Source organism: Lissotriton helveticus, chromosome 2_1 (genome assembly GCF_964261635.1).
Source record: "Lissotriton helveticus chromosome 2_1, aLisHel1.1, whole genome shotgun sequence".
NCBI classification, from domain to species: domain Eukaryota; kingdom Metazoa; phylum Chordata; class Amphibia; order Caudata; family Salamandridae; genus Lissotriton; species Lissotriton helveticus.
Window position 1 is genome coordinate 1518644879 of NC_136059.1, and position 24854 is coordinate 1518669732.

Here is a 24854-nt window from a genome sequence, read left to right on the forward strand (position 1 = left end):
GGCGGGGTGTATGTGTGTGTGTGTGCATGTGATTCTGCAGCAGTATACACAGATGCTTACAGGCTAAGTAACATTTTCCTTTCGTAGCATGGGTCACTGTAGATACACATGCTTAGAACCGACTGAAAAGCGGTATCCTCCCAGCTGCGGTGGCTCGTAGATGATGCAAATATGTCAAATAATGCTTTTAGTACCGTCTCGCCAACGAAAGCTTTTTGGCAGGCTAATATATCCACACAGTAATGCTTAGTAAATGTGTGTGGTTGTAGGAGAGTAGGGTCTGCAATCCTATGATCACCCAGATTTTTTGCTTTTTGCTGCACTGGTTTACGACTTTCCCTGGCTGTGGGCCTGCTAATCAGACCCACAGCCTAGCTGTTCTCTCTATCCAAATTGTACTCAGGTACTGAATTGGCACTGGGCCCTCTCCAAGTCCCTGTACTCAGGGCTGAGGTGCACCCAGAAGTCTCCCAGGGGCTGAAGCATGTATTGTGCCACCCCTGGATTGACTAACTAAAACTGACACAACTGGCTGCACGACAGCTGGGGCAAGGTGGTGTACTCACCCTTTGCTTTAGATATAGTATACCTATATCTAACCCTAAAATGGACACACAGATCTCCTATCAGTCACTCCTATGGCAGGCCTTAACAATCCTGAAGGCAGAGTGCTTGGAATCGTGTGAGATGGTGCTCTGGCATGAGCTGAGCCTGTTTGCGGCTTTCGGGATCCATCCGTTAGCCGTTTCCATGATATCGCATACCATATACTCTTAAATGCATTATAATCCTCGCGGTTATGTGCCAACTCTGGTATCGCTTTATCAAAACATGTCGAGTAAGGTGTCATACGAATTGGAATACTAACCCCTCGCCAATTCTGGCGACGGGGTTAGCATTCCACCCTTCTAGAGGGACACGACATGCATGTAACCTATAACCCGGTTAAAAGTCAGACAGAGCCTTAGCATCCACAAAATGGATGCTGCCACCGAGACACAAGTCTGCCCTCCTGCTGCTGGGAGTCCTCCCAGAGCAGGAGATAAGGACAAAGGGTTTCCTGCCAGGGGCGGTGCCAGCACCGTCCCAGACAGGATTTTGTGTATTGTAAGTAGGCAGGGCTTTAGAGGAAGGTGACTGCACGTGGCACCCCGGTGCTCACTGTGCATAGGCTGGCTGGAACCAGTTCCAGGGTCACTCCAGACCCTGTGCTGGGGAAAAGCCCGCCAAGGAAGTGGGTGTAACCACCCCCCTCCTAGTCCCACCCATAGGGCAGGACTTAGTCGCGTGCCAGCCCCTTTTTACAGGATAAAGGTAGGAACTGGCCCCCTTCCAAATCAGATCATCTTTGAATCCTGAAACTACTTTCCACGAAAGGAACTCAAGACTTCTTCCTAAGATTTCTCCCTTGTGACTAAGGAGTAGTCACCCTGCATCCGCAGGCACCATCTTAAGAACACTGCGGTCTGCTGTAAGTCTCTCCTCCGGATCAAGACTGCCCAGCTCGACGAGAACCGGCTTCCCTGGCACCTCTGACCTCTACCTGCATCATCAGTCACGCTGAGATTCGTGGGTGTGACGAGACCTCGAGGGACCGGCCATCTTCAAGACTGCACGACTTCTTTCCAGCAAGCCCGCCGAGTGAATTCCTGGTGAGTGCTTTGGGGTCCGAGAAGCCCCCACCCTGAGCAGCCCCAGCACCGAAGTGCAGCCCTCCAGCATCTCCACGATCTGCGTGGGGCCCTTCTGCTTTTTGCTGCTCACCGCGTTGTTTGGCTACTAGCCCGCTGGCTTGTGGCCTTCCTGACGACGCCCGACGACATTTCTGCTGCTGGTCTGGTTGCTCCAGACTGGCCCTTGCTTCCCTCCATCGGAGAAGTACCCTGGACCCTCCTGGTCCGCCCAAGACGCCATTTTAGGTCCACCGCGTGGGCCTTGCATTTGCCAAGACTTGTTGCCCAATCCTGGGTCCAGCGACGTCGACAGCAAGAACCTTCGTGGGACAGCTCGCACCTCCATCCTGGTCGCCGACAACGCCTCCTGGTCCGAGAGACTGCAGAGCCCAGCAGCGCCCACTCACCTGACTGCGGTGACTTCGCCCGGTGCCATCCTGGTGCCCACTTAATCACTGGCTAGTGATTCAAGAACTTGGTCCCCTCTGCTTTCAGGTTTCCTTCTTCCTTGATCCAGGCTTGGATCCATCGAACTTTTCTTCACTGGTCGCCTGCCAGCAACTTCTTCCTTCCAGGCTCCTGGTCCGGCAACGAGACCCCCGACGTCTTTTCAGACCTATGCAGCTGCAGCCCCTGGGCTAGGTAACTTCGGCACTTCAGTGTCCCAGCATAGCCTCACTATCCTAGGGTCAGGATCCACTGTCGTTTTCTTCCTACCAGGTCGGGTTCGCCCGTGAACACTAACTTTGCATTTACTAGCTCCCATAGACTTTGTCCCGCATCCCGCGTGAGAGTGCACACTCTGCACCCGAGTCCCCTGGGCCTCCTAGTAGTAATCTAACGATTCCCTAGTCAAGTCCTAGCGATTCCAAAGCCTATTAGTACTGTACTTACCTGCTAGTAATTTCGCATTCCACTTTTTAAGTATATGGTTTTTCGTGCCCCTCGGGCATTTGTGTATAACGTGCTAACTTAAGTATTTTCGTAAGAGTTTTGTTGTGTGCCTAGCACCCTGTCCTCATAAAGAGTACAGGGTTGTTGTGATTCTAATAAATACACTGTTTATTTTCATAACACTTGTGTGGTGTCCTTTCACTGGGTGTTCAAGGGGTAATGTGATGGTAAAACAGCTGGCTTAACACGCCCTCTAGAGTCTTAGCCTTAGACTGCTCGTATCCATGCTACTAGGATAGCTGGTCTATAAGGTTGACTTACAACCAATCATCAATAAGGGTTGTTTGGACTGATATATAGTGATCACTAGAATAGTGAGCACTGCACATCAGGCCAACTTCTCACATTGGTGAGCAGCGGTTGGGATTTGAGCTTGCTGTTGTTTTACCACACATATCCTAAGAATATCTTGTGAAAGATCACATAAGTACTAAAGGTACATATAACTTAGCTTAGAATACTCTGAGTTCTACTGAACCAGCTGTTGTAGCTCCTAGGGCCTAGCACACCCTAAACTACAACTCTAGCAAGGGATCAGTAGGCAAACATATAGTGTAGGTAAGTGCACCACTTACACCTCACTAGAAAAGCATGTCTACCCAGGGAGAATCTACTGAGACTCCCCTGGTCAGTGTTGACCCTCCACAGGTCACTTCAAGATATGCAGCTCTCAGTTTCCAGGAGATGAGACAGATCTGTGTCTCCAGAAAACTGAAGCAGGGGTCTAACCCCACCATTCCCTTTCTGATAGGTCTCTTAGAGACATATGATGCCAGAAAGCTTTCTCAGTTACATGAGAACATGCCAGCCTTAGAGGGAACCTCTGGGGATCCAGACCTCCCCAACACTGATTCAGCAGTTGAGGAGGAGGATCAAGAGGAACTCTCTGGGGATGAGGTAGACAAAGGTCTTGAGGTAGTCAGAAGGCTAACTAGGACTAACTTAGACTTACTTGGGCTAGGATCTGGGGGACCCCCAGTACTAACCCGAAGTGGGCCTAACCTTGGAGTTAGGAGAGATAGATCTCTTTCTAGGGACTCCAATAGATCTCTGCACTCTAATGCCTCTTCTCAGGGGAGAAGGAATCCTCCACAGAGGAGATTTACTTCCCCTCAGAGAAAAGAGCATGAAGCTAGAATGAGACAAGCTGAACTGAGGATTGAAAGGGAAGAACTTGCCCTGGCCAAAGAAAAGCTTGCCTTTGCTAGAGAGCAGCAGATGAGTGGGCTAGCTCCCACTGGTGGCAGCAATCTCCCAAGAGATAGAGAGAAGGGTTTAGATACTAAACACCTGACTAAGATAGTGCCCCCCTTTAAGCAAGGGGATGATATCCAGAAATGGATGGCTGCTCTGGAGAGGGCCTGCACTGTGCAGGGCATTCCCCAGAGTCAGTGGGCAGCTATACTGTGGCTCTCCTTTGATGGTAAAGGTAGAGATAAGCTCCTCACTACAAGAGTGGAGGATGCTAACAATTACCAGGTCCTGAAGAATACACTGGTTGATGGGTTTGGTTTAACCACTGAGCAGTACAGGTTGCTGTTCAGAGACACCCAGAAAACTCAGTCTCAGGACTGGTCTGATTTTGTGGATTGTGCCACTAAGGCTTTGGAGGGCTGGTTGCTGGGTAGCAAGGTTACAGATTACACAGGATTGTATAATCTAATGATGAGAGAACACATTTTAAACAATTGTCAGAACCAGTTGTTGCACCAGCACCTTGTTGATTCAGATCTGACCTCTCCCCAAGAATTGGGAAAGAAGGCAGACAAATGGGTCAGGACAAGGATCAAGCAGAACCAGAACCAGAACCAGGGTGGTCAGAAGAAAGCAGACCAGAAGGGTAATGTTAAGAATGAGCAAAATGACCAGAAGTCTTCACCAGGTCCCCAACAAACCAAAGAGGGTGGGGGTCAGGCTTCCCAGAAGAAGAAGACTCAAGAAGGCCAGTCAAAAAGGTGGTGCCAGTACTGTAAAAGTAAATCTCACTGGTTTAGTGAGTGCACCAAAAGAGGAGGACAAACTCCTGCCACTACAGCCCCTAAGGCAACTGCACCCCCTAGTACAGTCAGTAGTGGTAGTGTCCCTCCCAAGGCATTAGTTGGGTTAACCTTGGGTACTGAGGGGTCTGACAACTTAGTTGGCACACTCACTCAGGCTGTCCTTGTCTGTACAGGGGATATGGATATGTCCCCTGAAATAAGTCCCAATACTTTGGGCAAATACAGGCAGACACCTTTGATAAATGGCAAAATGGCTCAGGCCTATAGGGACACTTGTGCCAGTGTCACCATGGTGACACCTAACTTTGTGGACCCTGGACAGATCATGCCAGGTACTGATTTCCTGGTGACCAATGCCAGCAATGTCACTACTAGTCATAGTGTGGCAATTGTGGCTTTCTCCTGGGGTGGAGTGAAGGGACAAAAGAAAGTTGTTGTCAGTTCAGACCTCCCAGTTGATTGTTTGTTGGGCAATGATTTGGAGTCATCACAATGGTCAGAAGTGGAGCAGAGGACTCACATGGAGATGTTAGGCTTGCCAGCACATGTGCTTGCTGTGACTAGGTCACAGGCCAGAAAATGCCCCACTGAACAGGTGCTGGATCCTGAAATGATGGACCAGAAACCTTCCAAGAAGAAGAGCAGTAAGGGTAAGGCTTTGCCTTCCCCCTTGCCCCAGGTTGAGGATCAAGTCTCTGAGGAGGCTGATCTAGAAGAGCTGAGGGAAACTGAGCCTAAAGAGCTTGAACTTGATCAAGTTGAGTTTCTGGGCTCAGGGGGACCCTCCAGAGCAGACCTGGGGAAGGAACAGTTGAGCTGCCCTTCCCTTGAACCCCTCAGACAGCAGGCTGCTGCTGAGGCTGCAGGGAATGCCACAGGTGCCCACAGGGTATACTGGGAAGATGGACTCCTGTACTCTGAGTCAAGAGACCCCAAGCCTGGTGCAACCAGGAGGCTGGTCATCCCCTTGTCTCTGAGAGGTTTCCTTCTCACCTTGGCCCATGAGATTCCCCTTGCAGGTCATTTAGGTCAGACAAAGACTTGGGACAGGCTTGTCTCACACTTTCACTGGCCCCATATGAATGAGAATACCAAGGAGTTTTGTCGCTCATGTGTCACTTGCCAAGCCAGTGGTAAGTCAGGTGGCACAACAAAGGCACCCCCTCATACCACTACCTGTGGTGGGGGTCCCCTTTGAAAGAGTGGGGATTGACATTGTTGGTCCAATGGAACCCCAGACAGCATCAGGACACAAGTTTATACTGGTGGTGGTGGACCATGCCACCAGGTATCCTGAGGCTATTCCCCTTAGGACCACTACAGCCCCTGTAGTGGCAAGAGCCCTAGTTGGAGTGTTCTCCAGAGTGGGTTTCCCTAAGGAGGTCGTTTCTGACAGAGGTACAAACTTCATGTCAGGATATCTGACTGCCATGTGGAAAGAGTGTGGTGTGAACTACAAGTTCACCACACCCTATCATCCACAATGCAATGGGCTTGTTGAGAGATTCAACAGGACCCTGAAAGGGATGATTCATGGACTACCTGAACCTCTTAGGAGAAGATGGGATGTCCTGATCCCCTGCCTCTTGTTTGCTTACAGAGAGGTCCCACAGAAGGGGGTTGGCTACAGCCCTTTTGAGCTTCTGTATGGGCATCCTGTAAGAGGACCCCTGTGTTTGGTGAAGGAAGGATGGGAGAGACCTCTCAAAAAGCCTGCAACCAACATAGTGGACTATGTACTTGGTCTCCGCTCCAGGATGGCTGAGTATATGGAGAAGGCATCCAAAAACCTTGAGGCCAGCCAGGAACTTCAAAAAGCTTGGCATGACCAAAAGGCTGTACTGACTGTATACCAGCCAGGACAGAAGGTGTGGGTGCTGGAGCCAGTGGCCCCAGCAGCTCTGAAAGACAAATGGTCTGGGCCCCACACCATCATTGAGCAAAAGGGAGAGGTTACCTACTTGGTGGACCTTGGAACTCCCAGGAGCCCTCTCAGAGTGCTCCATGTTAACAGGCTCAAGGCATATGTTGACAGGAAGGACATGAGCTTGCTCATGGCCACAGATGAGGGACAGGAGGAAGAGAGTGACCCTCTCCCAGACCTGCTCACTCAGAATCCTGATGATGGATCAGTTGATGGTGTTGTCTTTTGTGGCAGCCTCACTGAACATCAGCAACAGGATTGCAGGCAAGTCTTGCAATCCTTCAGACATATGTTCTCTCTGACACCCAGCCAAACTGATTGGTGTACCCATGATGTTGACACTGGAGACAGTCTGCCTGTCAAGAGTAAAATCTACAGACAGCCTGATCATGTTAGAGACTGCATCAAAACTGAAGTGCAGAAAATGTTGGAGCTGGGAGTCATTGAGCCCTCAGATAGCCCTTGGGCTAGCCCAGTAGTTCTAGTGCCAAAGCCTCACACCCAGGGTGGTAAGAGAGAGATGAGGTTTTGCGTAGACTACAGAGGCCTCAATGCAGTCACTAAGACTGATGCCCACCCAATACCAAGAGCAGATGAGCTTATAGATAGATTGGCTTCTGCCAACTTCTTAAGCACATTTGATTTGACAGCTGGGTATTGGCAAATCAGGTTAGCTGAGGAAGCCAAACCCAAGACAGCATTTTCTACCCCTGGAGGGCATTATCAATTTGTGGTAATGCCCTTTGGACTGAAAAATGCACCTGCCACCTTCCAAAGGTTGGTGAATCAAGTCCTCACTGGGCTGGATGACTTCTGTGCAGCATATCTGGACGATATTGCTGTCTTTAGCTCCACCTGGGAGGATCACCTGGTCCACCTGAGGAAAGTGTTAGAGGCCCTGCAAAAGGCAGGCCTCACTATCAAGGCCACAAAGTGCCAGATAGGGCAGACACAGGTTGTATACCTGGGCCACCTTGTAGGTGGAGGCCAGGTTCAGCCACTGGAGAGTAAGATACAGGCCATCAAGGACTGGACTCCTCCAATCACCCAGACTCAGGTTTGAGCTTTCTTGGGCCTGACTGGGTACTATAGGAAGTTTGTCAGAAATTATGGGTCCATAGTGACCCCCCTTAATGACCTGACAAGCAAGAAGATGCCAAAGAAAGTTCAGTGGACAGCAAGCTGTCAGAAAGCATTCAATGACCTAAAGCAGGCCATGTGCACAGCACCTATCCTCAAGAGTCCAGATTACTCCAAGCCATTCATTGTCCAAACAGATGCTTCTGAGTTGGGTGTGGGAGCTGTTCTGTCTCAACTGAATTTTGATGGTAATGATCAGCCTATTGCTTTCATTAGTAGAAGGTTGACACCCAGAGAGAAAAATTGGTCAGCCATTGAGAGGGAGGCCTTTGCTGTGGTCTGGGCCCTGAAGAAGCTGAGGGCCTACTTGTTTGGCACTCACTTCACCATTCAGACAGACCATAAGCCCCTCTTGTGGCTAAATCAGATGAAGGGTGAAAACCCCAAACTGCTTAGGTGGTCCATTTCCCTACAGGGGATGGATTTTACAGTGGAGCATAGACCTGGGACTGATCACAGCAATGCTGATGGGCTCTCCAGGTATTTCCACTTAGAGCAAGAAGACTCACCTGGTCAAGGTTAGTTTATTGTCCCAAAGTTTGGGGGGGGGTCATGTAGGAGAGTAGGGTCTGCAATCCTATGATCACCCAGATTTTTTGCTTTTTGCTGCACTGGTTTACGACTTTCCCTGGCTGTGGGCCTGCTAATCAGACCCACAGCCTAGCTGTTCTCTCTATCCAAATTGTACTCAGGTACTGAATTGGCACTGGGCCCTCTCCAAGTCCCTGTACTCAGGGCTGAGGTGCACCCAGAAGTCTCCCAGGGGCTGAAGCATGTATTGTGCCACCCCTGGATTGACTAACTAAAACTGACACAACTGGCTGCACGACAGCTGGGGCAAGGTGGTGTACTCACCCTTTGCTTTAGATATAGTATACCTATATCTAACCCTAAAATGGACACACAGATCTCCTATCAGTCACTCCTATGGCAGGCCTTAACAATCCTGAAGGCAGAGTGCTTGGAATCGTGTGAGATGGTGCTCTGGCATGAGCTGAGCCTGTCTGCGGCTTTCGGGATCCATCCCTTAGCCGTTTCCATGATATCGCATACCATATACTCTTAAATGCATTATAATCCTCGCGGTTATGTGCCAACTCTGGTATCGCTTTATCAAAACATGTCGAGTAAGGTGTCATACGAATTGGAATACTAACCCCTCGCCAATTCTGGCGACGGGGTTAGCATTCCACCCTTCTAGAGGGACACGACATGCATGTAACCTATAACCCGGTTAAAAGTCAGACAGAGCCTTAGCATCCACAAAATGGATGCTGCCACCGAGACACAAGTCTGCCCTCCTGCTGCTGGGAGTCCTCCCAGAGCAGGAGATAAGGACAAAGGGTTTCCTGCCAGGGGCGGTGCCAGCACCGTCCCAGACAGGATTTTGTGTATTGTAAGTAGGCAGGGCTTTAGAGGAAGGTGACTGCACGTGGCACCCCGGTGCTCACTGTGCATAGGCTGGCTGGAACCAGTTCCAGGGTCACTCCAGACCCTGTGCTGGGGAAAAGCCCGCCAAGGAAGTGGGTGTAACCACCCCCCTCCTAGTCCCACCCATAGGGCAGGACTTAGTCGCGTGCCAGCCCCTTTTTACAGGATAAAGGTAGGAACTGGCCCCCTTCCAAATCAGATCATCTTTGAATCCTGAAACTACTTTCCACGAAAGGAACTCAAGACTTCTTCCTAAGATTTCTCCCTTGTGACTAAGGAGTAGTCACCCTGCATCCGCAGGCACCATCTTAAGAACACTGCGGTCTGCTGTAAGTCTCTCCTCCGGATCAAGACTGCCCAGCTCGACGAGAACCGGCTTCCCTGGCACCTCTGACCTCTACCTGCATCATCAGTCACGCTGAGATTCGTGGGTGTGACGAGACCTCGAGGGACCGGCCATCTTCAAGACTGCACGACTTCTTTCCAGCAAGCCCGCCGAGTGAATTCCTGGTGAGTGCTTTGGGGTCCGAGAAGCCCCCACCCTGAGCAGCCCCAGCACCGAAGTGCAGCCCTCCAGCATCTCCACGATCTGCGTGGGGCCCTTCTGCTTTTTGCTGCTCACCGCGTTGTTTGGCTACTAGCCCGCTGGCTTGTGGCCTTCCTGACGACGCCCGACGACATTTCTGCTGCTGGTCTGGTTGCTCCAGACTGGCCCTTGCTTCCCTCCATCGGAGAAGTACCCTGGACCCTCCTGGTCCGCCCAAGACGCCATTTTAGGTCCACCGCGTGGGCCTTGCATTTGCCAAGACTTGTTGCCCAATCCTGGGTCCAGCGACGTCGACAGCAAGAACCTTCGTGGGACAGCTCGCACCTCCATCCTGGTCGCCGACAACGCCTCCTGGTCCGAGAGACTGCAGAGCCCAGCAGCGCCCACTCACCTGACTGCGGTGACTTCGCCCGGTGCCATCCTGGTGCCCACTTAATCACTGGCTAGTGCTTCAAGAACTTGGTCCCCTCTGCTTTCAGGTTTCCTTCTTCCTTGATCCAGGCTTGGATCCATCGAACTTTTCTTCACTGGTCGCCTGCCAGCAACTTCTTCCTTCCAGGCTCCTGGTCCGGCAACGAGATCCCCGACGTCTTTTCAGACCTATGCAGCTGCAGCCCCTGGGCTAGGTAACTTCGGCACTTCGGTGTCCCAGCATAGCCTCACTATCCTAGGGTCAGGATCCACTGTCGTTTTCTTCCTACCAGGTCGGGTTCGCCCGTGAACACTAACTTTGCATTTACTAGCTCCCATAGACTTTGTCCCGCATCCCGCGTGAGAGTGCACACTCTGCACCCGAGTCCCCTGGGCCTCCTAGTAGTAATCTAACGATTCCCTAGTCAAGTCCTAGCGATTCCAAAGCCTATTAGTACTGTACTTACCTGCTAGTAATTTCGCATTCCACTTTTTAAGTATATGGTTTTTCGTGCCCCTCTGGCATTTGTGTATAACGTGCTAACTTAAGTATTTTCGTAAGAGTTTTGTTGTGTGCCTAGCACCCTGTCCTCATAAAGAGTACAGGGTTGTTGTGATTCTAATAAATACACTGTTTATTTTCATAACACTTGTGTGGTGTCCTTTCACTGGGTGTTCAAGGGGTAATGTGATGGTAAAACAGCTGGCTTAACACGCCCTCTAGAGTCTTAGCCTTAGACTGCTCGTATCCATGCTACTAGGATAGCTGGTCTATAAGGTTGACTTACAACCAATCATCAATAAGGGTTGTTTGGACTGATATATAGTGATCACTAGAATAGTGAGCACTGCACATCAGGCCAACTTCTCACAGTGGTGTTGACCATGTATCTGCCTTACGAATGCTATGGGGATATTGCAGTGGAAATCAATAGTGGCTGTTTTATGCGAGTAGAGTATTAACTAGGAGGAGCTTGAAGTACTCTTTTATTCTTGAGGTTCAGAAGTTTTAAATACTTTTGTTGATCCAGCTTACCTTGGCTGCTTTGGAAATGGTTTGTTCCTTGTGAGGTTCAGCAAATGAGACACATAGCTTGTCTGATTTGTTGAATAGCTTAGTCTCATCTATGTAATTCATAAGGGGCCTTTTTAACGTCTAAAGTGTGAAGTGCCCTTTTAGCCACAGAATCAGGCAGTGGGAAGGAAACTGGAAGTTCAATAGTTTGATTAAGATGGAAAGGTAATACTAACTTTGGAAGAAGCTTAGGATTGTTCTGAGAACTACCCTATGGTTGTGGAACCGTATAAGGGGGCCTTGGTTGGTAAAGTCTTATATCTTGCTAATGCTCCTAAGGGAGATAATAGCGCCTAGTAAGGCTACTTTCCATGAAAGGAATTGAAGAGGGCATGAGTGTAAAATTCAAATGGTGATACCATAAGTCTGGTAAGGACTTTAGTGAGATTCCAGATGGGGCTGGAGGGGTTCTTGGAGGTATTATCCTCTTTAGTGTCTTCATAACTGCTTTAATCGCTGGTATCCTGAACATAGAGGTATGTTGTCTGTTCTGCATGTAAGCAGTGACTGCTGTTAGATGAAGGCGGATAGATGTTTAAGCTACAACTGTCTTTTGTAAGCGGTGAAGGCAAGTAACTACTTCTTATAGTTGAATTTTTGAAGGGTCAGATTTTTGGGTGATACAGTAATGGACAAATCTTTTCCACTTTGATGCATAACAAGTGTGAGTTGTGGGGCACCTAGCCTCCTTAAGGATGAACATGCATTCTTGTGGTAGGTGCAGGTACCCAATCTCTAGGAAATCAGGTGCCAAATCGCAAGATCGAGCTGTGCTGGGTCTGGGTGTCTGACTATTCGTGTCTTTGTGTGAGCAGATCTGGTCTGAAAATTCTAGTAGTGTGGAGAACCAGGGCTACTTGGCCTGCGCGGGAGCCACCAGAATGAGGGGAAGTTGTTTGTCTGAGCTTCCTGAGGACAAATGGAAGCAGAGGGAGAGATGTACAAGTGTAGTCAAATATACCTCATTATTTCATGCACAGTGCATTTTCCATGTACTGTGGGTGTAGGTATCTGGTGGCAAAGTTTGGGCATTTAGCGTTTTCGACTGTTGCAAATGGGTCTAATTGCGGAGTGCCCTACCACTGGAAGTATGTGTGAAGGACTTTAAGGGTGGGGTTCCCACTCGCGGCCTGGTTGATGTGTCCTGCTGTGTAGGTCTGCAAAGTCATTTATTCACAGAAGGTGTTCTGCCATTATGTGAACTTTATGGCGAAGTGCCCAATGCCAGATGGTCTGTGCTAGGTGTGAGACCTGCAGTGAATGTGTGCCTCTTGCTTCTGTATGCCGTACATTGCTGCTATATTGTTTGATTTGATTAGAAACACTTTTCCCCTAATGAGTTGGAGAAAAACTTTGAGAATCAGTTGTATAGCAAACCCCTGTAGGAAGTTGATGTGGCAACTGTGAGAAGCTGGCCTGGTATATGATGTCCACTATTTAAAGTGGGCACCTTGCACCACTCCAGACAACCCTTATGGTGAATTAAGAGGTCTCAGACAACCTTTAGAAAGCTATCCAAGTGGTAGCTGTGGAGAGCAGCCTTCAGACTTAGTCTTGAAGGAGTGTAAAGCAGCTTGTTTTACCAGAATGCAATCTTATAGTATAGATTAAATGAAAAGAGAACCACACCGTAGTTATAAAATTATGTATTTATTATATAACACTATCTAGTACATTAAAGTATCTCCTACACGTAGATAGACACAAAGCACACAATACTTTAGCAAAGAAATGACAATAAATAGCACTAATACACAGTCAAGACTCGAGTCAGGACGATCTTGAGAGGACCTAGAATTGCTGAGCCCTCAAGCAACTACCCAAGGTGAGTAGATAGGGACCCTATGGAGTGTGTGCAGTGTGTAAACACGACCACCTGCTCTGTACAAATCTATGTGTAAGTCGCAGTCGGAATTTTAGAGATTAGGGACCCTTCCCAGTGGAATTAGAAGAAACCCTGTGGAAGACAGAAGGTTGGAAAGCCACCCTACCCGTGGATACCTAGGGAAGCCGGGTGCATAGGTGTGAAGTGGCGTTGGAAACCGCAGTTTAACCCAATGGAGGACTTCGAGAAAGTGCCGCTGCTGGAAGAGGAGAAAGTGTCAGTTGGAATCCAAGCGTGGATTCTTGTTGAGGAGTACCTGAAAGCAGGGGAGACAGAGTCTAGGTCACTTGAGAGTGACCAGAGGCTCGGTAGACGAATGCCCACCGATGTCGGGTGCTTCAGGATTGTTGATGGTAACCTTGACTCCTCAGCTGCAGGGACCATTCGACGTTGAGGACAACCTGGAACCGAGCTGTCCCACAAAAGATGTTGAGTGCTGAGAGGTCGTGTCCGGCGGGAGCACCAACAAGCCTTGGCCAAAGCAACCCAAGCAGGAGGTCAAAAAAGTGTACGATTCGGACCAGCAAGGTCCAGGAGACTCACCACAGCCTAGAGCAACCAGAGGAGCCCAAGAAAAGCAAAGTTAACCCTCAATTGGACCCACAGGCCGGAGGCACAGGAGTCCCGAGACGAACTCAAGCAGCTTCACAAAACAACAGGCCACGGAGCACTCTGTGTGAGGTTGAAGATCTTTGTAGGTAAAGTTGCCAGAGTTTGGGGCTGCTCGGAGCCCAATGCACTTGTCAAGGAATTGCCAACAAGCACATGCACTTGCAAATATACGGGTGCCCAGGGGTTCAGGTATTACAGCCCCCACGAGGGATACTGGCCTCAAACTCGGTGAGAGGGCAGCTCGGGCCTCGAGGGACGTAGAAACCCTCCTCCTGTGTTGCTGGACCCTTCAGAGTCAATAGGGAGCTGGGGATCAGCAGACCGGTCAGGAGTGTTGAGGTGCCTGCAAATGTAGGGGAGTGACTCCTTCACTGCAAGGGAGATTTCTTCAGGTGTCTTGGATGCTCCACAGGTCCTGCACAGATCCTGTACGGTGCACAGGCACAGACAATACAGCAGACTGAGAGGGAGACAAAGTCAGGCCCAAACGAATTCACGCGAAGTCCAGAATGCCCAGACAGTCGAAGTGCAGTGGTTTCAGTTCTGAATCTTGTCCCTGACGAATCTAGGAACCTACATCCAGGTAAGCCCTTAAGTACCCTAAGGAGAGGGTTAAGAAGATTCAGGGGACACTCCCAGGGGAAGGGCTGGACAGGGGGGAGATTACTCCCATGGCCTTTGTCCAGTTTCGCACCAGAGCGGGAGCCAACGGCTCCCTTGACTGGTTTGAACTGGACCATGCACAGGGACACCAAATGTCTCCCTCATGCAGACTTTCAGGTGCTGTGCAAGTGCACCCACCCAGTCTTAATATACAAAATCCTGTCTGGGAGATGGTCACACATCCCTGTGACAGGAGGCCTGTTGTTCTGCCTTCCCCTGCTCGAGCTTGGCTTAGCAGCAGGAGGGCAGAAATATGTCTCTGGTCGGCAGCAACCATTTTGTGCTGGCCGGGTCAAGAAGGCTGGCACTGGGAACATTGAGAGCCTAACGGAGGGCTCTCCCGATGGGTGGAATCAAACCTTCTCGGTGTAGGGCTATGATTTCAGCATGTTTGACACCAAACTCGATAGGTTTTGTTGCAGCCGTTTTCGAGATGGTCATCACGTGATCGCGTAATGCTCCTCTATAGTAGTATATGGCTGCTTCACTGACAATCAGGGAGAATGGACTCCGTAGGCTGCAGGGGTGTCCTGCTCATGCAGGGGCTCCCTCTCACTTAGAACCAATCACCCTGCCTTCAGGATCGTAAAGGCCTGCTATAGGTGTGACATAGGTTTTAACTGCAGTGACCCTTAGATAGAGTAAACCTTTATCTTTAATAAGTTGTGCATGCACCAACTTACACAGGCTGCTATGGCAGGCCTGTAGTTCCATTTTGCATGGTCTCTCATGAGTGGCATAATGCATGCTTCAGCCCATCGGAGACCTCTGGTATACCTATGCCCTGGGTACATGTGTACCATATACTAGGGACTGACAAGGGTACCCCAGTATCCAATCTGGAGTGTACCGAAGTACATACCATAACAGTTTAGGGAGAAAGCAGATAGACTGGGGTCCTGATTAGCAGTATCCCATTCAGACTAATCAAAAACAGCATCACAATATGCAAAAAGTGGAGTTAACCATAAGTAGCAGATCCTATTTTCCTACACAAACCATAATATTTAGAGGGCCTTTGACCCTTTATTGTGTGGTGCTGTAAGTCAGCGCTCCATCGTAGGATGGAGGTGCCCGTGGTAATGGTCATTTGCTGGACTGGATCTGTGAAAAGTCTGCCTTGCACCGTGTTGGTGGGAATTGACCATTGCAGGCAGTGGTGTGCTTTTCCCTGAACCAACACTGGTTCTCCTCACCGACCCTGTTATTGTGACCATTGGACTGCCATACAGTCTTGCAAGGGCTTCATGTGCAGCCTTGTATTTGAATGAAAAAGGGGCAGCAGGTGCTTTCGTTTGGCAGCCCTTTTTTGGTTGTGATACCCTTTGGAAGTGAGAGTGTGGAGTGTGGAGTATGGAGCCAAGGAACAGCTGCAACTAGAAATGCAGGAAATGGGATTTTGTGATGTTTATGGTAAATCTCAGTGGGTGAAGCAGGGAAACTGTGTGTGTGCTACTGTTGATTAACCAATCAACCAGGTATGGCAATACATGAGTTTCTTGGTGGCGGAGATGTCCAGCAACGACTGCCAGACAGTTTGTCAACATCCTTGGGGCTGTGGTGCCTCAAAAGGTAATACCTTGAACTGCAAACAGTGTCCACTTGCCATGAAGTGCAGGTAATTGTGATGTGCACGGTGGATTGGAATGTGGAAATAGGCGTCTTGGAGTTCGAGCTCCATCATGAGGTCTCCCTGATGAAGGTGCGGAATGACCTCTTGCAGCGTGGTCATTTTGAAGTGTTCTGACAGGATGTAATGGTTGAGGGGTCTGAGATTGAAGATTGACCTTAGGGATTTATCCTTCTTAGGGAAATACGGGTATAGTCCTGTCTCCTGGTGTTGCAGAGGTGCATGTTCTATTGCCCTCTTTTGTAAGAGTGAACAACCTTTTCTTGAAGGAGGAGGTGGGGATGTTTGGTACTGAGCTTGTGAGTGTGGGGTAATGTTGGGAGGGGTGGCATGTAGTTCAAGACAATAACCATGTCCTATAATGCCTCACACTAATTTGTTTAAGGTGATTTGTTGGTGGAGGAAATGGCTTAGTCTCCCCCTGACAAGTGACGTGTGGTCGAGGTCGGGGATTTCTGGACTGTCACGGTTTAGGATGGGTAGACCCCTGGCTAGCACCTCTTTTTCACTCTTTGTGATTCCCTCTGTAGGTCCCTCTGTTCTACGCTCTGACAGCCTGATGTTGGTAGGACTGCTGTTGCCTTTAATACAAGTGACCTTGTTCAGGGTCTGTATGCCTTGACCCACCTATTTATTGGTGGTGCGAAAGAACCCCAAAAAGTTTGCATTCTTTGTGTAGTTTATATTTTTTGCAACAAAGGTCAATCAGCGGGCTGAAGTGTCAAATAGCAGGTTGGTGAGATGTTTTTGTACCTCAGGTTTAAAACCTGCGATACGAAGCCAGGCGTGACAGCACAAGATGATGCTTAAGTTGGTAATTTGGCGATGGTAACTGCTCCCACCGCAACACTCTTGCCCGCTGCATTTATCGTTTTACTTTTCTTGTCTGGAGGAGAAGCATCACCTGTAGCCTGGGCTTGCGGGCGGCATGTAGAACAAGGAAGTCTGGAGGATTTTGCGTCTCGTTGTATGTGGGGTCATTAGGAAATCGTTCTCAGCTTTTCTTTCCACCTGCGTGATGACCTCCCTTGCTCAAACAAGGGTTTTAAAGTTTTGTGGGGCAAATATGGTGGTATAATCTATAAGGGAGGGCCTAACAGGCTAATGATCTAGCTCTGGATACCCTGGTGGATCTACATTATAATCCTCCCATTGATCATCTGTTGGTCCTGCTCCTTCTGGTTGATGGTAAGGGTCAAATAGTTCGTAGGGGCTGTTCTACGGGAAGATAGAACAAGTTGACTGTGGTGGGGAGTCTGACAGAGGCAATGGTGGAGGAGTGGAGGGTAGAGAGCAGGTAGGATGATGTGGTGGTGGAGTTTATGGCAGTGGTATAGGACTGATCACTTAGTCCCTATGTTTCTTAATCGGTGGCTCTTATGTGGAAGGCTTAGGAACAGTCACTTCCTCCAAAGCCAGTTTTCTTTTGCATGGTATAGGGTCTGGTGGTGGAAGAACCCTGGTTGAATTTTGTCCTGTGAACTGAGCATTAAAGAGGCATTGCTGCCTAATGTCCAGTTCTGGCTGGAGCAACTCAAGGAAGGGGGCCTCTGCATCCTCCTCTGAGGGTTTCGCTGGAGACTTGCTTGACTCTGTATACTTTAGTGCTTGTGAATGATGCTGCTTGGGAGCAGAGTTCGTTTTTGGTGTAGAGTGAGTCTTCGACATCGATGGTGTTTGAGCATCGATGGGTGTGTTTTTTGGAGCAGATGTACCTTTGGAAGCCGAAGGAGTGGCGGCCAGAGCGGGAGGCTTCGGAGCTGATAAGGATCTCAGCACCAAATAAGCGGCACTAGCCCTGTATGATTTCATATTAAATAACGGCTTCATTGTGGGAGCCAAAGTCTGGGTGGGGCTGGCTTCGGTGTATGGTGGCATCCTCTGTTGGTTTGTGCCGGTTCTGACCAGGCATTTCAGAGGGCAGGGACTCTTGTACAGACTTATCTCTATCTATATGCTTTGGGCTCAAAGCCCTACCTCCTTGGGAGTGGTGCTCTACCTCAGCACAGGGAGTGATCTTGTGCTTTTGCTGCAGTTTACTTACATTTTGTGGAGTTGATTTCACCCAAGAGTTGGGCTTGAGCTCAGGGCCACCTGTTGGTTTTCGTTGGATCAGCGAGGCTGTGAACTAGCTGGACTTTGTGCAAGGATTACGTCTGATAGTCTGTCCTCTTCCTCTTTGTGGGTCCCTCAGATGTCCGGGGTTCCCGAGATATGTTCTCGCTGCATGGTATGTGCCCCTTGACGCTCCAGCTGTATTTGTTTGACCTGAATGCTAGGCATACTGGGCAGCTTGCGTAGTCATGGTAAGCACAGATTGCAGACCTGGTGCTCATCCACCGGTCAGTAGCATGGCATTGGGGACAGTATTGAAGCTGTGATCTTTCTATAACTTGTGCTCATTCTTGGAGGGGACACCAGGGAGAGGTGAGTCTTCAGCATTAAAAGGGGGCTAGGCCCAGACAACGCTCAACCGCGACCCAGGAGCAAGACTTCAATATGAGATAGTAGCAGCTAGGAACGAATTATGAAGAAAGGACACTGGTAATATCTGATAAACACATGAGGACCATGCCGAAACTCAGAGCCTTATAGGTTCACATCAGAACACGATGGCGGGAAAACAATCGGTTACATGAAGTTGCCGGCCATGCGCAACGTACATTGAGAAGAGTCTCACTGCATCTAGTGATTTAAAGACATTTCCTTGAGGAGGTTGCGCATGTCTGAGCCAAACACTAGATTGCAGAAGCATGCTAAGCATGTGTATTTAGAGCCACACATGCTGCAAATATTTAACAATGTTGTTTTAATTTGACTTTGTCCGTGGTTATAATTTTACTCTATTTCTCTGTGGTGATATACAAATAAACACACCTTTACTTAGATGTTTCTTCCAATTACAGGACATTCCATTATCACATCAGTTGTTTCATTCAGCAGCATTAAAGAGGAAGAGAATTATTTAATGGATGCTCATGAACTTGAGAGGAGGAAAAACACTACTAGGTCCCCAGGTGAGCACAATCATTTGCCATTCTTTGACACTTGAATAAGTGGAAAGTTTCTTTTATTTGTATTTTCTCTCTATAATAAGGGCCCAATTCCCAAAGGGACCTGCATGTACTAAAATTGTGAGTGCAGAGACTCCACACTCAGTGCAGAACCTCCGCACTTGGGATGGAATCTCCGTATTTCAGTTCTCAGTGTGGAAAATCCGCCCGAGTGCGGAGATTTTGCACTCGCAACTTTACGAGTCGTAAGTCTCTTTGTGAATCAACCCCTTAATCTTTAAGCCAAACTCATCCGCTTCCGTCCTGGCCTTTGTTTTCTCATGGGCCTTCCACATAAGCATCCACAGTCTCATGCCAGGTGTACTGGTCTACAGGTATCTATTTCTTTAATCCTAATACAATAGTGCTTGGCTTCACGTGAGAAGTCTCAAATGCAGAGAACCTTGCACCCATTCAATCTTACTTCAGGCCAGAGTATCACACAGTCTTACATGGGCAGAGAGACCAAACTAAATGGTTCTCTCATTTTTACGTTTGTTTAAATTTTATTTAAAAAGAAAAAAAACAGTGGTTCTGTGGCAGGAGCCAAGTTGGTGGTGAGGTAGAATATGGAAGTACTCTTCCACCCAGACCCGTTGAAGTAACAGACTCCTTGAATAATCCAGACAGTAACTGGAGGGGGGGGCTTTGGCTTCAAAGCTCTCTTTATCGGGCTCGCTGTGATTTGGATGCAAAAATGATGTGGGATTGAAGACATCACCAGCTAAGTCGGAGATGGGGGGGTAATATCTTTCAAGATGGTGACCACCACAGTAGGGACAAAGGAGGCAAGTCCTTCTGGTTGATCGCGGGACAGACCAAGAGCGAGACGAAGCACAGCAGAAGGGTCCTGACATGCATCAGAGGCCCAGTTCTGGGGAAGCTGACATGTGGCACCACACAGTGACATTGGGGCACAAAACACCAAAAGTTGAGACGTACTGGCAGGGTCAGCCTCAAAGCGGAGAGTCAACCTGTCACCTAGGGAATGCCTGGCCCACGTAAAAGAAGGGAGCCTGTGATGGAGTCTCAAGTGGCTTGAGGCATCAGAGAGGCAGACCTGGGAAACACGCTGGGTATAGAGGTAGTGACCTCTGGAGTCACAGAGGTTATTGAGATTTCTTCTACAATGAATAACGGGTATACCAACATAAAGGTGGACTAAGAGGCACATGGCCTAATTAACATCATCGAGCTTACACAGAAGGAAGGAAATAACCATGCAATAATACTGTTCAGTTAACAACTTGTAGTGAAAGCAATGATCTCTCACCCAGAGAACCACCAGTGTGATATGCCACAGAACCTGGCACCCAAGAGGCCCAAACATATTTGCTCGACCCAGCTAGGTAATCATTGCCAGAGCAATGTAAAAAATCAGCGCAATCAAGTCTAGCCGACATGGGCAGTGAAGATAAACATATATATACAGTAATTAGGGTGGGCCCAGTCCTCATACACGTGGAAAGCCATGAGCAGAGTCATATCTTGTCAAGTGAGGATGCCCCCGCAATAAAAGCACTTGCATGGCAATTGCACAAACTGGAAATACAAGTGAAGTTGACACACATGTTCACACAGCATGATATGGATTGATAAGAAGATTGACGCACTCAACATGAAAATAGATCACTGGCTAAACAAGAGTAAGAATAGCACTGCAACAGCTGGCAACACGAGTGAGGCCATAATCGAGAAACTAACCTCTCCTCCAGATCGATTAACAGCGTTGATAAAACAGTGTAAAGTATCCATGAATGCAAGTCGCAGAGCAAGAAGACTACCTCGCAACAAGCGATTGGGACTACGAATGAGAAGGAAAATTGATGTGCACAACCAGACCCAAAAATACAAGAAATTAGTGGTGAGAAGCCCTGCGATATAAACAAGAGGATACTATGCACTAAAGCCCTAACTCAACCACAACACCATGACAAAGAGATTGAATGAATTCAGCATCTAGTACAGGCCAACAATAACTGCAGTGCCACAGAATGTATCCGCAAGACAGAGAGAGGCAAGCAGGCAAATGAGGCAGAACCTGAGGCATCAGTGACGACGACACAATTGACGCAAAGACATTACGTAAGGCACATAAGGCCAATAAAAGGAAGAATAAACCATTTAGTAATGCACAAAAAGAAGCAGAACCATCAGCATCTAGCAAGTCAGAAAAGCAATAGGATAACATAGAAGAAACAAGACCAGAGGCATAGAAGATCTATTCCATTTTTTTTCCAAAGACATCTTAACAGGGGCCACAATATGAACGTGCTGGAGAAAGGGAAACAACAAACACACCAACAAATAATGGAATACAAACACACCTAGAACCACCAGGGAAAAGGGAAAACTACACTCAGACTCTACATGCAGTGAATAGTAATATTAACGGCAAGGCCCCAAACAAATATGATCCTGTACATCAGAGAGCCTAACCACTCCACAAGCGACATAGCACCATAGAGGAACATGTATAAGAACAACAATATTGAAAGCACACCAGCAAAACAATCTGGATTGGGTAGAAGAGCGGAACTAGGGAAGGAAAATTCCATCAGTTGGTCTACAACTTGAAATAGGTCATACACAAAGATTAAACAGACAACGTACGGTGGTAGAGAATATGCAAGACTTAGCCGATAAAAACACCCAGCACAAGGACATTGTATGCAGGACTGCACCAAATGAACATGGACCTAGATTTGATACTTTACAGGCTAACAAAAATGAAAGGCAGAGTCACCAACCCTACACTATCCAAGAGAAGGGAGTAAATGAGGAACACCCATCGACATCAACATTGCCAGTTTTAATACTCAGCCCCGAGTTAGAATGAAAGGGGCATGGGACCTTTAAACATGTCCAACATCTTACACCTATTACACTACATGCCCTCTCTATCCTATCTTACTCCGCCACATCTAACGTCAGTGAAATTTAAGTGCTACCCTTAAATCAGCCAAAAAGAATCAACTCTGACTGAGTGGACTGATAATACCGACTTCAGAACATTCTTCTAGGAAGTAAGCAATTCAAAGAGTGGGGCATATTAATCAACAAACCAACCACAGGAAAATATCTGAATGTGCTATTAGAGAGGCAGAATACAATTGGGTGCCACAAACAAGCAAGTACAATCTTAAGAGGAACCCAAAGAATAACTCCCTCACTAGGGGGGAGGAAGATCACAATTCAACTGTCTAATAGCAGGAGCGAAAATCTTAACATAGATGAGCAACCAAAACATACATGCCTAGAACAGTTGGATTGGGCTTGGCTCCCCACAGCTCTCGCGACTACAGGGCGGTCAAACTCCTAGGGCAGATGGGAAAAAAACCAAACCCCACAAAAAGTGCACTAAAGATAATTAGTTGGAACATGGCAGGCTTGTACTCCCTCATGACAAATAAGACATTGGAATTTTTTTTAACACAGGTGATATTCTATGCCTGCAAGAAACATGGTCAACTATCCCTATTCCAATTTCACGGTTTCAAACTATTTATATGCCTGCACACATGAAAAATCTGTTTGGAAGATCAATGGGTGGCCTCGCAATACACGAGAAACTAGACCTGCAAGTGAAAGTCAGAAAATGGACAAACAACTCCTGGGACATACAGGCAGTTAGCATGAATGGACTCGCACTGGAACCCCCTCAGTTTCGCTTATAAACCTGTATGTTAATCACCAAAGAGCTGCAAAGTCGGCTAAGGTGAAGAACATCATTGAACGGATAAAAGCATTTCTATATGAGCATCCAGGGAATCCGTGTTTAAATGGATGGCGATTTCAATACCCGAAAACTGGGCTAATTCGAAGTAACACATGGAGGCCAACAAAGAACAATTCTACAAACTTGTCTCAATGAATGTGATCTTGGATCGGCTGCTCCAGATGGGTCCAAGGGGGGCACCTTGACCCACACTTATAAAGACATATCAACCTTGGATTATATCTTCTTAAGTAAGGAGTTATTAAAAAGGTGTACAACCTCACCAAGTACCAGGACAGAGTGAAAGTGACCATCATCCCATCATCATAGAGGTCAACATAGGTGCAATGGTACATAATAATCATAACCCAGCTGGTAGCTTGCTTGAAACAAATGTGGGTCTTCTGAGAAAAAAAATTAAATGGGGCAAAGCCAACATGGATAACTATGAAGGCTGGAAACAAACACTTCTGACCCGGACATGGGAAAATGAAGCGAAAATGGCACATGGTTATGGAGACATTGTTCCTGAATGTGTGCTTTAACTGAAATTTGCTTTAAATCCCTTTTTATCCTTCTGTACTGTGTTTTTATTTTAAATTAGCCAGCACCTTAAAACTGTGTTTTGAATCTGAATCTGTATCACTTTTAATCTTTACCAGTCCCACGCCCTGAAGCTACATTGAAGCAGCCTACATTGTAATTGGGTAGGGGAAATTCAGCCAATCAGGCAGGGAGGGGGTGGAGTTAGTCACACTCCAAAGGCCCGAAATTGATGCTGGTGCGCCAAAGGCAAGCCCGTCCGCGTCTGGGCGGGGCTAGGGGTCAAGCTATATAGCCAAAAATAAATTTACACGCTGGCAGAGCTAAAAGATATGGCCCCACAAGACAGGCAACTGCATGACCTGCCTCTTAAGCATAAATGTGATGAGCTCGGCCTCTTGGCCCAGGTCAGGCATTACATTTCCGCAAGTGCAGCGTCTCTTGTCAGGCCTTGAGCCGTAAAACTATGTCACTTTCGCAAATAACTATCCTGCAAAGGAATTGAACATAATGTTTTTAAATACTCGCTCCGCGGTCAAGCATCAACTAGAATTGTTCAACCTACTAAATACTGATTTGCCCAACATGTTGTTCATGACAGAAACTTGGCTGACAGAAGAATCTACCCCGGATATTCTAGCCACACTCCCAGATCATTATTATCTTTTACAATCTAACAGATCTATGGGGAAAAAGGGAAAGAGGGGTGGGAGTCTCCATTAAAAAGAGCTTGTCCTTTACCGCTAACTTTCCACTAGAGATAACACTAGTTGATAGCTTAATAGTCAAACTGGACTCGACCACCAGCACTCTGGTATGCGTATTGAGTTACAGACCACCATACAGCGATGCCGGAATTTACCAAAGTACTTGCTAATAGCATTACCGACAGTGGACTATGTAAAGTCCTGGTCATTGGAGACATTAACTACTGGGTATACGAGGCGGAAGGGGGTAAGGGTGCTAAGGAATTGGCTGAGTCCCTACAAAACCAGAACATCACACAATATATTCATGTACGCACGCATATTAAAGGACACACACTTGACCAAGTTCGGTCTATTAACCTCACCCTTCAGAATTCAGTAATTGCATATGGTCAGATCATTATATAATCAGTTTCACTCTGAGTGACATTACCCTGCCCAAATTCACGGCCCAACAAAAAGGTTAATCCAAAAATTGAAGTCGTATAAACTTGGAATCCCTTTACGACACCCTGAACCTTGAGATACCAACGAGACTGGACAATGTAGATAACCTTTTTTTTATGTATAATTTGTTTTTATTGTGATGACAAGACAGACATCGGATTAAACCATAACTCAATGCATCCTCGATTCAAGGACCTGAACATTACTCAGAAAGAACACAGCCATTCAGCCCACATCCCGGAGGCCGGGTGGCAGCATGGTAACAGATGCATGGACTCCGTGGTCATGGTGAAGCGACATGTATCCCGTTTTAACAGCGAGGCGAAATTATATCATCACGTTTTGACATTGGTATCGAATGAAAACTTCAATGTAATATAAGAACAGCAAAACAGTCCCCCCATAAACTTGGCATCAATAAGAACACAGGCGTAGATAGTC

At 47.8% G+C, this 24854-nt stretch overlaps 1 protein-coding gene across 2 annotated transcripts in view; it reads left to right on the plus strand.

Annotated features, from left to right (window-relative positions):
• The window catches only part of LOC144818744 (uncharacterized), a 397421-nt gene that overhangs the window by 90073 nt on the left and 282494 nt on the right, over positions 1 to 24854 (plus strand). For both annotated transcript variants that reach the window (XM_078676448.1, XM_078676447.1), the window contains exon 6: positions 18852 to 18962. In XM_078676448.1, the coding sequence (XP_078532574.1) occupies positions 18852 to 18962 (111 nt within the window). The remainder of the gene's footprint in view (positions 1 to 18851; positions 18963 to 24854) is intronic.